Source organism: Chiloscyllium plagiosum, chromosome 9, assembly GCF_004010195.1.
Source record: "Chiloscyllium plagiosum isolate BGI_BamShark_2017 chromosome 9, ASM401019v2, whole genome shotgun sequence".
NCBI lineage: Eukaryota > Metazoa > Chordata > Chondrichthyes > Orectolobiformes > Hemiscylliidae > Chiloscyllium > Chiloscyllium plagiosum.
This window is the reverse complement of record NC_057718.1, coordinates 105044300-105063378: the sequence shown is the minus strand read 5'-3', so window position 1 is coordinate 105063378 and position 19079 is coordinate 105044300. Positions and strand designations below refer to the sequence as shown.

Here is a 19079-nt window from a genome sequence, read left to right as displayed (position 1 = left end):
GTGTGTGCGTGTGTTTTGTGTGTGTATTGTGTGTGTGTGTATGTGTGTGTGTTGTGTGTGTGTGTTTTGTGTGTGTGTGTGTTTTGTGTGTGTGTGTTTTGAGGGGAGCCTTGTTGTTCACCTGACAGCCCCCTGAATGAGTTGACACAGAACCTAGGCTTAGCCTCTGGTGCAGAACTGAGAAGGTGCTACACTCTCTGAGGATGGCCTCCTCCACCCTGTGCTGTCCAATAAGAATCCTTTCTGTTCTCACAGGTGGCTGGGAGATACCCCATGGCACTATTTCAAGGAGGAGCAAGGAATTTGTGCCCATCCCCTGGCCAAAATATATCTTTCAACCTAACTCGCCTCAGCAGTTTGTGTCCTTATGAACACATTGCTGATTGTGGATCTTGCTGTGCACAGACTTGCTGTCAATCTTCCTACTTTAAAACAGTGAGTATACTTTAGATGTACATCATTGACTGTCAATCACCTTAGAATTGACCAAGGTGCTGGAATGCACTTTTTTCTCCTTTCTGAACAAGTATTTCAGCAAAAAGACCATGATTTGTTTTCACTTATTTTTTGCCAGTGGCCATTCATTGAGATTTGACAACATCCAGATCCTCATATTGAGGATGAATCAGCTGCTGAAACAGCTGATTTGTCATTAACTGGTGACTGTGATTTTCTGTTTGAGTTTCCTAAAGCAATTTGAGACATTTGGAGGATGTGAAAGATGCTATACAAATGCAAGACCTGTTTCTCATTGTCACACCAGGATTGAACCACTCTTCAAAAGTGATGACATGTTTTTGATGCAATGGCAGAGTGAAACTGGTACCGAGCCAATTTATTTCATCACTAAACAGTGAAGCAACCATTCAAAAAAATCAAAATAATCCCTACTATGCAATTTGAGAAGCTGAGTCCCAGCCCACAATCACCAACACTTCATCTCATTTTTACAACTTACATATTGGTGTCAAATCAAACAAAATGAAAGATCCAATTTTCATCATTAACTTTGAAGAAAGTGTCCAACAGAATATACATCATTAACCTCTTCAGTACCGAAATCAACTGTTCAGAAACTCTGGTCATCTGAAGAGTGTTCTGATAGAAACAAAACATTGGCAGAATTATTTTACTCATGGACTTATGGACACATGGGAGACAGTGTTTCATTAAGTAAAACTATTTGAGAAGACACTGTTTTCGATGTTAATGAAGTATTTATATCTAATGTGTTTTCTGGTTTGTGCACTGGGGTTACGCAGTTCAATATCACTTATCATGCAGAAAATTCCCAAACTCTGACTGGAGAGATAACACTTCATTGAAATGTAAAAACGTACATCAATTCAAAAGAAACCCAAACATATAAACAGAAAGCAGGAATTTTCAGCATTGCTTCGCCTGAGGTCCACTGAAAATGTTACCTAGTAAAATAACGAAACGTCTGGAAATGAGCCTTTCAGCTCAGCGAGCAAACCTACATCCAAATTCAATTGTTTCAGCCAACTGTGCAATAATTATGTCCATTAATTTAATTCATAAATGAGCTTTCAGAAGACCGATTTGTTCACATTAATGCAAGTTGTGTTTTGAAATGGTTGAAAATGGTCTCTTACCTCGATCAGTCACACCTCGGAGTGCCTCTGATGCGTATGTTTGTGGCAAGATGAAACTCACATACCTCAGGGGATATGGGATACTTTCAAGGGGCCAAATGATTCCTGAAATTGCAACAACAGTTTAGTGAAGCTAAACTTGGAATTGGATTGATTGCCATGATTCAGCCTTCATTGCCCTCAGATGGAGAATAAGCTGAAGCCAGGACCCTGCTGCCTGGGAGGGTTTAATAAGAACATTCAAAATGGAATTGGAGGGAGATCACAGGAAGTAAGTCAGTTCAGGAACTTCACCATCTGCTTCACACTGAACGTGTTGTCAAACTTCCTGTTCAGTTTGTTGGAACTCCATTGGAGAAACGCATCCTGGGAAATGAGAAGTCATTGTGTTGCAGTGAGGATTATTCCGATTGCAGAGTTACACAACAGGAAAGTGAAATGGGAACATATAGGAACACTGTGCAAAACAGGAAGGTGTGGAGACTCTCCGGAAGAGACAACACTCAGAGTTTAGACACAAGGTGATGACAGGCTGGTGAGGACACAGCTGCACGGGTAAGGGAAGGTCACACAAGGTCTCCCACGAGATGAATCAGGACAGACCCCATCCTCATTGAGGGTGCGACTGACAGAGAGAAGTGTCTCTGGATAACAGCACATCACTATCTCCATCCGTATCCTGGTTAAAAGCTGGAATTTTATCTTTGAATAAATGCCAAAACAAATTTGATTAGAAGACATCTTCTTACATTAGTCCATGTCCAGAACTGCCCCAAGTCCCATTCCCCTCTCACCCCTGAATAAAGGCCATCCCTGTGCTGAACTGGTCCACATTGCCTTCTGATTAACACCTTCATTTTAAAATTCTCATCCTCCAGCCCCTACACCCCTCCCTATCCCTGTCACCCCCTCCAGCCTCAACACCCCCTCCCTACCTCAGTAACCTCCTCCAGCCCCTACACCCCCTCCCTATCCCTGTCCCCCCTACACCCCCTCCCTCCCTCGGTAACCCCCTACACCCCCTCCCTCCCTCGGTAACCCCCTACACCCCCTCCCTCCCTCGGTAACCCCCTACACCCCCTCCCTCCCTCGGTAACCCCCTACACCCCCTCCCTCCCTCGGTAACCCCCTACACCCCCTCCCTCCCTCGGTAACCCCCTACACCCCCTCCCTCCCTCGGTAACCCCCTACACCCCCTCCCTCCCTCGGTAACCCCCTACACCCCCTCCCTCCCTCGGTAACCCCCTACACCCCCTCCCTCCCTCGGTAACCCCCTACACCCCCTCCCTCCCTCGGTAACCCCCTACACCCCCTCCCTCCCTCGGTAACCCCCTACACCCCCTCCCTCCCTCGGTAACCCCCTACACCCCCTCCCTCCCTCGGTAACCCCCTACACCCCCTCCCTCCCTCGGTAACCCCCTACACCCCCTCCCTCCCTCGGTAACCCCCTACACCCCCTCCCTCCCTCGGTAACCCCCTACACCCCCTCCCTCCCTCGGTAACCCCCTACACCCCCTCCCTCCCTCGGTAACCCCCTACACCCCCTCCCTCCCTCGGTAACCCCCTACACCCCCTCCCTCCCTCGGTAACCCCCTACACCCCCTCCCTCCCTCGGTAACCCCCTACACCCCCTCCCTCCCTCGGTAACCCCCTACACCCCCTCCCTCCCTCGGTAACCCCCTACACCCCCTCCCTCCCTCGGTAACCCCCTACACCCCCTCCCTCCCTCGGTAACCCCCTACACCCCCTCCCTCCCTCGGTAACCCCCTACACCCCCTCCCTCCCTCGGTAACCCCCTACACCCCCTCCCTCCCTCGGTAACCCCCTACACCCCCTCCCTCCCTCGGTAACCCCCTACACCCCCTCCCTATCTCTGTAACCACCTCCAGCCCCTACACCCCCTCTCTATCTGTGTAACCCCCTCCAGCCCCTACACCCCCTCCCTATCTCTGTCACCCCCTCCAGCCCCTCTGGGATGTCTCCAGTTCCAGCTTGTTGACCCCTCCCAGTTTGCCCAGGCAAAAGTGAGGATTGCAGATGCTGGAGATTAGAGACTGGATCAGTGTGGTGCTGGAAACGCACAGCAGGTCAGGCAGCATCCGAGGATCAGGAGAATCAACATTTTGGGCTGGACCCCTTCATCAGGAATGAGGCTGGGAGCCTCGGGGGTTGAGAGATAAATGGGAGGGAGATGGGGCTGGGGAGAAGGTAGCTGTGAGTGCAATAGGTGGATGGAGGTGGGGGTGAAGGTGATAAGTCAGAGGAGAGGGTGGAGCAGATAGGTGGGAAGGAAGATTGACAGGTGAGACAGTTCATGAGGGCGGTGCTGAGCTGGAAGGTTGGAACTGGGATAAGGTGGGGGGAGGGGAAATGAGAAAACTGGTGAAGTTCACATTGATGCCCTGGGGTTGAAGGTTCCTGAGGTGGAAGATGAGGCGTTCTTCCTCCAGGCGCCGGGTGGTAAGGGAGTGGTGGTGGAGGAGGCCCAGGACCTCCATGTCCTCAGCAGAGTGGGAGGGGGAGTTGGAATGTTCAGCCACGGGGTAGTGGGGTTGGTTGGTGCCCACCCTCCCATCCTGGCACCTTCCCCTGCCACCGCAGGAACTGTAAAACCAGCGCCTACACCTCCTCCCTCACCTCCATCCAAGGCCCCAAAGGAGCCTTCCACATCCATCAAAGTTTTACTTGCACATTCACCAATATCATTTATTGTATCCGTTGCTCCCGATGCGGTCTCTTCTACATTGGGGAGACTAGGCACCTCCTAGCAGAGCGCTTTAGGGAACATCCCAAGAACACCCGCACCAATCAACCACAGCGCCCTGTAGTCCAACATTTCAACTCCCCCTCCCACTCTGCCGAGGACATGGAGGTCCTGGGCCTCCTCCGCCGTCGCCTGGAGGAAGAACGCGTCATCTTCCGCCTCGCGACCCTTCAACCCCAGGGCATAAATGTGGGCTTCACCAATTTTCTCATTTCCCCTCCCCCCCACCTTACCCCAGTTCCAACCTTCCAGCTCAGCACCGCCCTCATGACCTGTCTCACCTGTCAATCTTCCTTCCCACCTATCTGCTCCACTCTCCTCTGCGACCCCTTCCTCCATCCACCTATCTCATTCTCAGCTACCTTCTCCCAAGCCCCACCCCTTCCCATATATCTCTGCACCCCCTGAGGCTCCCAGCCTCATTCCTGACAAAGGGCTTTTTGCCCAAAACGTCGATTTTCCTGCTCCTCAGACGCTGCCTGACCTGCTGTGCTTTTCCAGCACCACTCTAATCTTGGTCCTCCCAGTTGGAGTCACCTTGCTGTCAGGTTTGGGTCCTGTCCCTCTCCACATCCCAGCATTGCTTCTATTCTAAAGCTACTTCTTTGACCAAGGGTGGGGCATCTGCCCGGATATCACTTTTTTGTGACTTAATGTCAAATTCTGTTTCATGATTGCTCCATGGAACACCTTCATTTATTTCCTTACTTTAAAGGAGTGATTTAAATGCAGGTCATTGTCCTGTTCCTCCTCACTTACCGCTCAGAACTATACAAGGATAGAAGATCCCCAGCGAAACCTGGGCCGCTGACTGTTCATCATCGAATGAAGCTGAGATGATGAGCCCCACAGCCATTCCAGTGATGCCCTGCATTAAGATCAGGATTACGATCACAAGCAAGGAACCTTCATTGGGAATCTGTGGAAGGACACATGGGGAAAATTCAATTTGTTCCAAGCAATTTCTATTTGCAAATCTCTTTCAAACCAAACAGCATCAGGAAGTTTATATATAAACATCCATTCCATCCATTACTGACACTCAGTAGCAGCACTACCTACTAACTGCAGGATGCACCGCAGAAATTCACAAAACCCATAACTACTTCCATTGAGAGGGACAAGGGCAGCAGATCCATGGGAACACCACCTCCTGCAAGTTCCCCTCCGAGCCACTCACCATCCTGACTTGGAAATATATCACCGTTCCTTCTCTGTCACTGGGTCATAATCCTGGAATTTTCTCCTTAAGGGCATTGTGGGTCAACCCACAGCACATGGGCTGCACGGTTCAAGAAGGCAGCTCACTCCCACCTTCTCAAGGGGCAACTAGGGACTTGTGTAAATTGGCTTTTAATTTTTTCCATAAATTTGATTTAAATGATCGAATGATGTAAAACAGTATTCTGTATGAATGATGGTATTGTGTTCAAAACTCCTCCAATCTTCAAGTGCAAATTGTAAATTAATTCCTATCGTGTGTTTGTTAAACACTTTTACAATGTGCCATCAAACTTCAACGGAGGACTTGATTAAACAAAGAAACTTGTGCTTCAGTCATCACCTGCTCCAAAATATGCCAAGTACAAATGTTATTTGTTGTTAATTTTGAAATAAAAACTATATTTGTTGGAAAATAAACCAAAGAGCTGCAGATGCTATAAACTAGAAACAGATCAGAGGAAGGGTCACTGGACCCGAAACATTAACTCTGCTTTCTTGCCCCAGATGCTGCCAGACCTGCTGAATTCCTCCAGCACCTTGCTGTTTTAGTTTCTAGTCTGTTGCAGGTGTGCAGCATGAGTCACACCAGAACCAGAACAGATCTCGGCAAAGTCTGCACCAAAAAACAACAAGGTTTTCTCAGTGAGGGAACCGGCTTTGCAGAGCCGTTTACGAGTGTTACATTCACTCAATGTTAAGCAATAAATTTATGGAGAACTGCGGAACGGTTGGAGGTGGCTTCAAGCCCAAAATTAGGAATCAGAGCCATTCAGGAGGATCCAATAACTGCGAGGGTTGTTCACCCGGACTGTCTGTGCTCACTGGTAAGTACTGCTGGAGGAGAATTGACAGCCCTCACTCAGCTTCTCTCAATAGATCCTTATGTGCTTTTGCTAAGTGTGAGTTATGTTGAGATTCTTGGTGGGGGTCTCGCTGTGACTGAGTCAGTTCTCACTGTCTCTTACAGATAGTGCCTCATTAACTCCCTGCCCCGGCCCAGTGATGTCCCTCATGTCCGATTCTATCCTCACTTTACCACATGGTCTCCCCGGAACAACTTATCACTCACCTGAACCTTGTCAAACAGCCAGTATCCCTGGAGCCAGCACCATCTTTAAAAGCCCAAAGTGTTCCTGGGGCTAGCACTGTCAGTCAGAGCTACCCCACACCAACCTGATATTTGCCCCAGTCATGGTAGATGGGTGGAGATAGGTGCCCGGCTTTAGGGGCAGGCTCCCGGAGATCCTGCTGGACAGGCAGCTGCTAAACAGGGCTCTCCCCTTCCCCCCAGGACCAGCAGAGGAGGCCCCAACACAACACCTTGTCCAGCCAGGCCCAGGTCAGCACAGCTGCCTGAGGGAAGGCCGAGTCCCAGTCAGTGACCTCCTGCATTCGCCAGAGTAAGCAGCAGCTTCATCGCATCTCTCTCTCTCACTGATTCCTCACCCTCACTCTATCATCGCCTCTCTCTCTCTGATTCCTCACCCTCACTCTATCATCGCCTCTCTCTCACTGATTCCTCACCCTCACTCTATCATCGCCTCTCTCTCACTGATTCCTCACCCTCACTCTATCATCGCCTCTCTCTCACTGATTCCTCACCCTCACTCTATCATCGCCTCTCTCTCACTGATTCCTCACCCTCACTCTATCATCGCCTCTCTCTCACTGATTCCTCACCCTCACTCTATCATCGCCTCTCTCTCACTGATTCCTCACCCTCACTCTATCATCGCCTCTCTCTCACTGATTCCTCACCCTCACTCTATCATCGCCTCTCTCTCACTGATTCCTCACCCTCACTCTATCATCGCCTCTCTCTCACTGATTCCTCACCCTCACTCTATCATCGCCTCTCTCTCACTGATTCCTCACCCTCACTCTATCATCGCCTCTCTCTCTCTGATTCCTCACCCTCACTCTATCATCGCCTCTCTCTCACTGATTCCTCACCCTCACTCTATCATCGCCTCTCTCTCACTGATTCCTCACCCTCACTCTATCATCGCCTCTCTCTCACTGATTCCTCACCCTCACTCTATCATCGCCTCTCTCTCACTGATTCCTCACCCTCACTCTATCATCGCCTCTCTCTCACTGATTCCTCACCCTCACTCTATCATCGCCTCTCTCTCACTGATTCCTCACCCTCACTCTATCATCGCCTCTCTCTCACTGATTCCTCACCCTCACTCTATCATCGCCTCTCTCTCACTGATTCCTCACCCTCACTCTATCATCGCCTCTCTCTCACTGATTCCTCACCCTCACTCTATCATCGCCTCTCTCTCACTGATTCCTCACCCTCACTCTATCATCGCCTCTCTCTCACTGATTCCTCACCCTCACTCTATCATCGCCTCTCTCTCACTGATTCCTCACCCTCACTCTATCATCGCCTCTCTCTCACTGATTCCTCACCCTCACTCTATCATCGCCTCTCTCTCACTGATTCCTCACCCTCACTCTATCATCGCCTCTCTCTCACTGATTCCTCACCCTCACTCTATCATCGCCTCTCTCTCACTGATTCCTCACCCTCACTCTATCATCGCCTCTCTCTCACTGATTCCTCACCCTCACTCTATCATCGCCTCTCTCTCACTGATTCCTCACCCTCACTCTATCATCGCCTCTCTCTCACTGATTCCTCACCCTCACTCTATCATCGCCTCTCTCTCACTGATTCCTCACCCTCACTCTATCATCGCCTCTCTCTCACTGATTCCTCACCCTCACTCTATCATCGCCTCTCTCTCACTGATTCCTCACCCTCACTCTATCATCGCCTCTCTCTCACTGATTCCTCACCCTCACTCTATCATCGCCTCTCTCTCACTGATTCCTCACCCTCACTCTATCATCGCCTCTCTCTCACTGATTCCTCACCCTCACTCTATCATCGCCTCTCTCTCACTGATTCCTCACCCTCACTCTATCATCGCCTCTCTCTCACTGATTCCTCACCCTCACTCTATCATCGCCTCTCTCTCACTGATTCCTCACCCTCACTCTATCATCGCCTCTCTCTCACTGATTCCTCACCCTCACTCTATCATCGCCTCTCTCTCACTGATTCCTCACCCTCACTCTATCATCGCCTCTCTCTCACTGATTCCTCACCCTCACTCTATCATCGCCTCTCTCTCACTGATTCCTCACCCTCACTCTATCATCGCCTCTCTCTCACTGATTCCTCACCCTCACTCTATCATCGCCTCTCTCTCACTGATTCCTCACCCTCACTCTATCATCGCCTCTCTCTCACTGATTCCTCACCCTCACTCTATCATCGCCTCTCTCTCACTGATTCCTCACCCTCACTCTATCATCGCCTCTCTCTCACTGATTCCTCACCCTCACTCTATCATCGCCTCTCTCTCACTGATTCCTCACCCTCACTCTATCATCGCCTCTCTCTCACTGATTCCTCACCCTCACTCTATCATCGCCTCTCTCTCACTGATTCCTCACCCTCACTCTATCATCGCCTCTCTCTCACTGATTCCTCACCCTCACTCTATCATCGCCTCTCTCTCACTGATTCCTCACCCTCACTCTATCATCGCCTCTCTCTCACTGATTCCTCACCCTCACTCTATCATCGCCTCTCTCTCACTGATTCCTCACCCTCACTCTATCATCGCCTCTCTCTCACTGATTCCTCACCCTCACTCTATCATCGCCTCTCTCTCACTGATTCCTCACCCTCACTCTATCATCGCCTCTCTCTCTCACTCGAATTCCTCACCCTCACTCGATCATCGCCTCTCTCTCTTTCTTTCTCTCTCTCTCTCTGATTCCTCACCCTCACTCTATCTCTGCCAATGGACCCATCAGCCACCAAGGAAACTGCTGTCTCACTCTCAATGTCACCCACCCTGACTCTGGGCACCATTAAAGGTGGGAATGAATTACAGGAAAAGTTGGACGGGAGGGGCTTTGATAGCGAGTAATAGATTGAATGCAGCAGTGCATGATGATGGATATTCAGGAAACTCAGATGTGGACATTGTTTGTGTAGAGATGAGAAAGACAAAGGGAAGATGTCACTTGTGGTGATACTTGCCATTTGACAAGTATCTGTGGGAGTGGGAATGGGAATGGGAGTGGGAATGGGAATGGGAATGGGAGTGGGAGTGGGAATGGGATTGGGAATGAGAGTGGGATTGGGAGTGAGACTGGAAGTGGGGATGGGATTTGGAATGAGAATGGGAGTGTGAGTGGGAGTGGTAATGAGAGTGGGATTGGGAGTGGGAGTGGGAGTGACAGTGAGACTGGGCGTGGGAGTGGGAATGGGATTGGGAATGAGAGTGGTAGTGGGAGTGAGATTGGGATTGGGAGTGGGAATGAGAATGGGATTGGGAGTGGGAGTGGGAGTGAGACTGGGAGTGGGAGTGGAAATGGGTGTGGGAGTGGGAATGAGAGTGAGACTGGGAGTGGGAGCGAGAGTGGGATTGGGATTGGGAATGAGAGTGGGCCCTGGAACAGTAACCACACTATAGGGTGGAATATAAAGAAAGAAAGAGTGTGAGTTTGTCAGAAAGGAATGGCAATGCTTAGGGAGTGATTGTAACCGACAGATAGACTGGGAACGTTTGAGGAGTAAGGGGAGTCTAGATGAGGAAGCCCAGCATCAGATTTGGAATGGACAGGTTGGACAGGCTTGGCCTGTATCTGGTCAGGTTTAAAACAGTAAGTGATGACTTGATTGAAACATACAAGATCCAGAGGGGTTTTGACCAGGAGCTGTGCACTGGACACTTCCTCTTGTGGGGAAATCGAGAACGAGAGGTCCCTGTTTAAAAATCAGGGTTCATCCATTTAGAACAGGGTGGGAATATACTTCTCTCTGAGGGTCTCAAGTACATAGAATATAGAGAGTTCCAAATACAAGTCTTTCAAATTCTCTTCCTCAAAGACAGTGAATATACAGTGCATGGATATTTTTTAAGGCAGAGATAGACAATTTCTCTCTTCACAGGACAGTCCCACCATCCTGGGAGCAGGTCAACTGAATGCTTGCTCCTGTCCCTCTATGACAATGCTATCCCAACATAAGGGAGACCAAAACTCCAGGTGCAGTCTAACCAGGCTAATATTCCAGGCACCTTCTTCCTCACGTGCTGCCCCTTGTACATTAGCCTTCAGTGACTTATTGACAAGGATATACAGGACACTTTGTAGTTCCCTGTTTTCTCTCACACCCCTTCTTAAATAATGTGAACTTCCAATCTGCAGGAATCATTTCAGGATCTGTGGAATTTTGGAAGATGATCACCAATGCATCAACTATCTCTAAAGCAATCTCCCTCAACACTCTGAGGTGTGGATCATCAGGGTCCAGGGACTTACCAACCTTTGGTCTCATTAATTTCTCCAACACTACCTTCTTACTTCCAATAACTTCTCAGGTCTCCCGAGTATACAGTCATAGAGATGTACAGCATGGAAACAGACCCTTCGGTCCAACTTGTCCACACTGACCAGATATCCCAACCTAATCTAATCCCATTTGCCAGCACCTGGCCCATATCCCTCCAAACCCTTCCTACTCATGTACCCATCCAGATGTCTCTTAAATGCTGTAACTGTACTAGCCTTCACCACTTCCTCTGGCAGCTCATTCCATACACATACCACCCTCTGCGTGAAAAGGTTGCCCCTTGGGTCCCTTTCATACCTTTCCCCTCTCATCTTAAACCTATGTCCTCTAGTTCTGGTCTCCCCTACCCCAGTGAAAAGACCTTGTCTATTTATGCCACTCATGATTGTATAAACCTCTATAAAGTCACCCCTCAGCCTCTGACACTCCAGGGAAAACAGCCCAGGCCTATTCAGCCTCTCCCTGTAGCTCAAACCCTCCAACCTGGCAACATCCTTGTAAATCTTTTCTTAACCCTTTTAAGTTTTACAACATCTTTTCTCTAGCAAGGAGACCAGGATTGAATGCTGTATTCCAAAAGTGGGAGAAAGTAAGGACTGCAGATACTGGAGATCAGAGTTAAAAATGTGGCCCTGGCAAAGCACAACAGTTCAGGCAGCATCCGAGGAGCAGAAGAGTTGACATTTCAGGCATAAACCTTTTATCAGGAACCTGCTGTGCTTTTCCAGTACCACACCTTTTGACTCTGTATTCCAAAAGTGGCCTAACCAACGTCCTGTACAGCCGCTTGGAAGTCTAATTCCAGGAGATTTCTTGTATCTTTCTCTGTGAAATCTAACACATTTCTCCATTCCCCATTTATAAATTCCCTTAGCTCTGCCTGTTGTGGAGACACATTAGAGATGCACTTAGCTGCAGGCTATAAATTAACTGCTTGACCACAACATTTATCTCAATAGAACTCGACCAAGCTGCAGGCTGTTCAGCTAGTGGGCAGACTCTTCAACAACGTTCCATTTAACGATTTCAAGAGAAAAGTAGAGAACTGACCTTGAAAACCAGGAATGTAAAGATGAGTAACAATGTTATCTGAATAATCATCGTTAGGAGGTGGGAAAAAGTGTGAGCCAGTATCAGTTCCAGGGAACTCACGCCTGAATAAAAAAACACAACAAATAAGGAAACTACAAACAAAATTCACTCACAAAAGCAACATTGATCCGAGTTTTGTTAAAATTATATGATCATATGTGGAATAATACACACAATTTTACTTCATGATACACACACAGTTACACACAATCCTGATGAAGGGCTTTTGCCCGTAACGTTGATTTTCCTGCTCCTCTGATGCTGCTTGACCTGCTGTGCTTTTCCAGCACCACTCTAATCTAGACTCTCACAATCATACAATGTCCAGTTCAGCCCTCAGACTGGCTGGTTTTAAGGTTATCTTGTCATGTTCTCAAACTTTCACACACAACATCCAATGTATTGACATCACCTTCTTTAAAACTTAGAACTCTAATATTTGTATCTGATTTTATCTATGTCAGGAATTCTGCCTCATATTTTCCTATACACAAAGTTGTAAGTCACATGACACCAGGTTATAGTCCAAAGGGTTTACGTGAAATCACAAGCTTTCAGAGCACTGACTTGTGAACGCTTGTGATCTCACATAAACCTGTTGGACTATAAACTGATGTCATGTGACTTCATCTCCACAGTATGTTCCTGTATACAGCCACTGGGTTAACTGGTGTCAAAGGAAACCCAAGGAAAAGATTGGGAAAAGACAGAGTTGTTTTCATGATTTTCCCAAACCGTAAATCCGGATTATTTAAACACAATGGGATCTGTAAATGTTGTTGAAGGTAATGGTTCTGAAGAGGTTAATGTTAGTGTTGTCTCTGCTTCAACCATTCTACAGAGTCATAGAGTCATAGAGATGTACAGCATGGAAACAGACCCTTCGGTCCAACCTGTCCATGCCGACCAGATATCCCAACCCAATCGAGTCCCACCTGCCAGCACCTGGCCCATATCCCTCCAAACCCTTCCTATTCATATACCCATCCAACTGCCTCTTAAATGTTTCAATAGTACCAGCCTCCACCACATCCTCTGGCAGCTCACGCCATACACGTACCACCCTCTGCGTGAAAAAGTTGCCCCTTAAGTCTCTTTTATATCTTTCCCCTCTCACCCTAAACCTATGCCCTCTAGTTCTGGACTCCCCCAACCCAGGGAAAAGACTTTGTCTGTTTACCCTATCCATGCCCCTCATAATTTTGTAAACCTCTATAAGTCACCCCTCAGCCTCCGATGCTCCAGGGAAAACAGCCCCAGCCTGTTCAGCCTCTCCCTATAGTTCAAATCCTCCACCCCTGGCAACATCCTTGTAAACCTTTTCTGAACCTTTTCAAGTTTCACAACATCTTTCTGATAGGAAGGAGACCAGAATTGCACGCAATATTCCAACAGTGGCCTAACCAATGTCCTGTACAGCCACAACATGACCTCCCAACTCCTGTACTCAATACTCTGACCAATAAACGAAAGCATACCAAATGCCGCCTTCACTATCCTATCGACCTGCGACTCCACTTTCAAGGAGCTTTGAACCTGCTCTCCAAGATCTCTTTGTTCAGCAACACTCCCTAGGACCTCACCATTAAGTGTATAAGTCCTGCTAAGATTTGCTTACCCAAATGCAGCACCTCGCATTTATCCAAATTAAACTCCATCTGCCACTTCTCAGCCCATTGGCCCATCTGGTCCAGATCCTGTTGTAATCTGAGGTAACTCTCTTCGCTGTCAACTTCACCTCCAACTTTGATGTCATCTGCAAACTTACTAACTGTACCTCTTATGCTCGCATCCAAATCATTTATGTAAATGACAAAAAGTAGAGGACCCTGCACCGATCCTTGTGGCACTCCACTGGTCACAGGCCTCCAGTCTGAAAAACAACCCTCCACCACCCCCTCTGGCTTCTACCTTTGAGCCAGTTCTGTATCCAAATGGCTATTCTCCCTGTATTCCGTGAGATCTAACCTTGCTAATCAGTCTCCCATGGGGAACCTTGTCAAACGCCTTACTGAAGTCCATATAGATCACATCTACCGCCCTGCCCTCATCAATCCTCTTTGTTACTTCTTTAAAAAAACTCAATCAAGTTTGTGAGCTGTATCTGCCCCTCCTCCTTAAATTGCTATTGTTGCCTGACCCAGAGTCATTCTATTTATTGCTATCAGGCAATAGACTTTCTTGTTGTCTGAGGCAGAGCCCCTTCTGTCGTTAATCTAAGATCATGTATCACCCACCACTCATCACCAGATAGGTCCCAGACACAGAAACGTCACAGCAGGATTGTTGGCAGTGAGCAATCTGAAACAGCCCAGGGGACAATCCCCACGGGGTGTGGGTGCCACGTACTGAGAGAGGGGACAATCCCCACGGGTTGTGGGTGCCAGTACCCTGGGGAAATGGCACATGGGACACAAGCTGAGTTGAACAGATTCGGTTTTTGTGACTTACACATCTGTGATGTCGATCCTTTCTGTCGCTCAGTTGCGAGAGTGGGCTGATTTAATTTCAGGATGATATTTTGAATGAGGATGATTTATTGTGAAGTCCCTAAACGCTTGTCCTTTTTTATTTCTTTGATCTTCCACAGGATGTTGGTGTCATGAGTGAGCCCCAGTCGATGTTACCCATCCCGGACTGGGGGTGACCCACTGAGTGCCCTTGCTCAGTCATTTCCCAGGGCAGTTAGAAATCAGCCACAATGCTGTAGGTCTGGAGTTACCTGCAGGGCAGGCGGGGTAAGGATGGGAGACTCCCTTCCCTAAGGGATATAGGTGAAACATGTGGCTTTTTCTGACAATTGCTGATAGTTTCCTGGGTCTCTGGTACACTTCTCTAGGTACACTGCCGTCTCCCCCAGTGGGGATATCTTCATTAATGTACAGCCCACTCCACCGATACCCACAGCAACAGAATGAACATCACAGGATTTATTCAGGAACATGACTGTGGGAAGAAATGACAGCACAGTCAAAGGGAACCTGCTCTGTAATAGCGAGGGGTGGATTGCACAGAGGGTGGAGCAATACACCAGCAGCACAGACCTGACCACTGCTGGGTATTCACAATTACTGATGGATTCACAAACAGTGCTTTTATTTCCTTAAGAGTTAAATGTAATTTGCTGCAATGATCATGTTACACTAACCTGCAGCCCAGCTCCTGTCCAGTAAACCCTCCCTCTTTTCGATCACAAACGAGAGAGCAGTCAAACCAAGAGCCAAGAAAAAAGTGATGCTGTGAAGATTTTCAGAAGAGCATTGTTAGAACGCCCTTCTCGATTGTGACAGACAGAATGGTCAACATTGATTTAAAAAGGGACACTGGTCCCGAAATGTTAACTCTGCTTTCTCTCCACAGATGCTGCCAGACCCACCGAGCTTTTCCAGCACTTTCTGGTTTTGTTTCTGATTTCCAGCATATACACCTCTTGGTTTTTATTGTCTGGAAACATTCCGACCGGGTGAAACCTGAGGTTTGACATTGTATTTTAGCCAAAACAGAAAAGGGGCATTACCCAAAGAAGTGGAGACAGGGAGATCACAGGTGATCACAGGGGGATCACGGGGGTATCACGGGGGGATCACGGTGGGATCACGGGGGGGAATCACAAGGGGGATCACCAGGGGGATCACCAGGGGGATCACAGGGAGATCACAGGGAGATCACAGGGGGATCACAGGGAGATCACAGGGGGATCACATGGGGATCACAGGGAGATCACAAGGAGATCACAGGGAGATCATATGGGGATCACAGGGGGATCACAGGGAAATCACAGGGAGATCACAGGGAGATCACAGGGAGATCACAGGGAGATCACAGGAAGATCACAGGGAGATCACAGGGAGATCACAAGGGGATCACAAGGGGATCACAGGGGGATCACAAGGGGATCACGGGGGGATCACAGGGGAACACAGGGGAACACAGGGGGATCACAGGGGGATCACAGGGAAATCACAGGGAGATCACAGGGAGATCACAGGGAGATCACAGGGGGATCACAGGGGGATCACACGGGGATCGCAGGGGGATCACAAGGGGATCACAGGGGGATCACAGGGGATCACGGGGGATCACAGGGGGATCACAGGGGATCACAGGGGGATCACAGGGGATCACAGAGGGTTCACAAGGGGATCATGGGGTGATCACAGGGGGATCACAGAGGGATCACAGGGGGATCACAGGGGGATCACAGAGGGATCACATGGGGATCACAGGCAGATCACAGGGGGATCACAGGGGATCACGGGGGGATCACAGGGGGTCACGGGGGGGTCACAGGGGGATCACGGAGATCACACATGGGGATCACAGGGAGATCACAGGGGGATCACAGGAGGGTCACAGGGGGATCACAGGGGGATCACAGGGGGACCACGGGGGGATCACGGGGGGATCACGGGGGATCACAGGGGGATCACATGGCGATCACGGGGGGATCACATGGGGATCACAGGGGATCACAGAGGGATCACACCGGGATCACAGGGAGATCACAGGGGGATCACAGGAAGATCACAGGGGGTTCACAGGGGGATCACGGGGGATCACAGAGGGATCACACCGGGATCGCATGGGGATCACAGGGAGGTCACAGCGGGATCACAGGGAGATCACAGGGGGATCACACCGGGATCACAGGGGGATCACAGGGGGATCACAGGGGGACCACACCGGGATCACATGGGGATCACAGGGAGATCACAGGGGGATCACAGGGGGATCACAGGGGGATCACAGAGGGATCACAGCTGGATCACAGGGGGATCACAGAGGGATCACAGAGGGATCACAGGGAGATCACAGGGAGATCACAGAGGGATCACGGGGGATCACAGGGAGATCACAGAGGGATCACAGGGGGATCACAGAGGGATCATAGAGGGATCACAGGGAGATCACAGGGAGATCACAGAGGGATCATGGGGGATCACAGGGAGATCACAGAGGGATCACAGGGAGATCACAGGGGGATCACAGGAGGGTCACAGCTGGATCACAGGGGGATCACAGGGGGATCACAGGGAGATCACAGGGAGATCACAGAGGGATCATGGGGGATCACAGGGAGATCACAGAGGGATCACAGGGAGATCACAGAGGGATCATAGGTGGATCACAGGGGGATCACAGAGGGATCACAGGGAGATCACAGGGAGATCACAGAGGGATCACGGGGGATCACAGGGAGATCACAGAGGGATCACAGGGGGATCACAGAGGGATCACAGGGGGATCACAGGGAGATCACAGTGGGGTCCACACCGGGATCACATGGGGATCACAGGGAGATCACAGGGGGATCACAGGGGGGTCACAGCTGGATCACAGGGGGATCACAGGGGGATCACAGGGAGATCACAGGGAGATCACAGAGGGATCACAGAGGGATCACAGGGGGATCACAGGGAGATCACAGCAGGATCACAGCTGGATCACAGCTGGATCACAGGGAGATCACAAGGAGATCACAGGGGGTTCAGTGACGGGTGATCACAGGGGGGTCACAGAGGGATCACAGAGGGATCAAAGGGGGATCACAGCAGGATCACAGCTGGATCACAGGGAGATCACAGGCAGATCACAGGGGGTTCAGTGACGGGTGATCACAGGGGGGTCACAGAGGGATCACAGAGGGATCACAGGGAGATCACAGGGGGATCACAGGTGGTTCACAGCTGGATCACAGGGAGATCTACGGGGGATCACAGGGGGATCACAGGGGGATCACAGGGAGATCACTGGGGGATCACGGGGGATCACAGGGGGATCACAGAGGGATCACGGGGGTTCATGGGGAGATCACAGGGAGATCACAGGGGGATCACAGGGGGATCACAAGGAGATCACAGAGGGATCACAGAGGGATCACAGGGAGATCACAGGGGGATCACAGAGGGATCACAGAGGGATCACAGAGGGATCACAGGGAGATCACAGGGGGATCATAGGGGGATCACAGGGGATCACAGAGGGATCACGGGGGGATCACAGGGGGATCACAGGGGGATCACGGGGCGATCACGGGGGGATCAAGGCGGGATCACGGGGGATCACGGGGGGATCTCGGGGGGATCACAGGGGGATCACAGGGGGATCACAGGGAGATCACACCGGGATCACATGGGGATCACAGCTGGATCACAGGGAGATCACAGGGAGATCACAGAGAGATCACAGGGGGAATCACAGCTGGATCACAGGGGGTTTCACAGGGAGATCACAGGGGGATCACAGGGAGATCACAGGGGGATCACAGGGGGATCACAGGGAGATCACAGGGGGATCACAGGTGGTTCACAGCTGGATCACAGGGAGATCACAGGGAGATCTCAGAGGGATCACAGGGGGATCACAGGGGGATCACAGCTGGATCACAGGGAGATCACAGGGGGATCACAGCTGGATCACAGGGAGATCACAGGGAGATCATAGAGGGATCACGGGGGATCACAGGGAGATCACAGGGGGATCACAGCTGGATCACAGGGGGATCACAGGGGGATCACGGGGGATCACAGGGGGATCACAGGGAGATCACAGGGAGATCACAGGGGGATCACAGATGGATCACAGGGAGATCACAGGGGGATCACAGGTGGATCACAGCGGGATCACAGGGAGATCACGGGAGATCATGGGGGATCACAGCGGGATCACAAGGGGATCACAGGGGGATCACATGGGGATCACAGGGGGATCACAGGGGGATTCCTGAAGAAGGGCTTATGCCCGAAACTTAGATTCTCCTGTTCCCTGGATGCTGCCTGACCTGCTGCGCTTTTCCAGCAACACATTTTCAGATCACAGGGGGATCACAGGGGGATCACGGGGGGATCACTGGGGGATCACGGGGGGATCACGGGGGGATCACAGGGAGATCACGGGGAGATCACGGGGGGATCACAGGGAGATCACGGGGAGATCACGGGGGAATCACAGGGGGATCACAGGGGGATCACAGCTGGATCACAGGGAGATCACAGGG

At 50.2% G+C, this 19079-nt stretch overlaps 1 protein-coding gene across 1 annotated transcript in view; it reads right to left on the bottom strand.

The window, feature by feature from the left end:
- abch1 (ATP-binding cassette, sub-family H, member 1) overlaps positions 1-19079 on the bottom strand; it is a 79495-nt gene that overhangs the window by 9182 nt on the left and 51234 nt on the right. The window contains exons 15-18 of the mRNA XM_043696706.1: positions 15231-15319; positions 12041-12144; positions 5140-5299; positions 1617-1721 (exon numbers count right to left, since the gene is read on the bottom strand). Of these exons, the coding sequence (XP_043552641.1) occupies positions 1617-1721; positions 5140-5299; positions 12041-12144; positions 15231-15319 (458 nt within the window). The remainder of the gene's footprint in view (positions 1-1616; positions 1722-5139; positions 5300-12040; positions 12145-15230; positions 15320-19079) is intronic.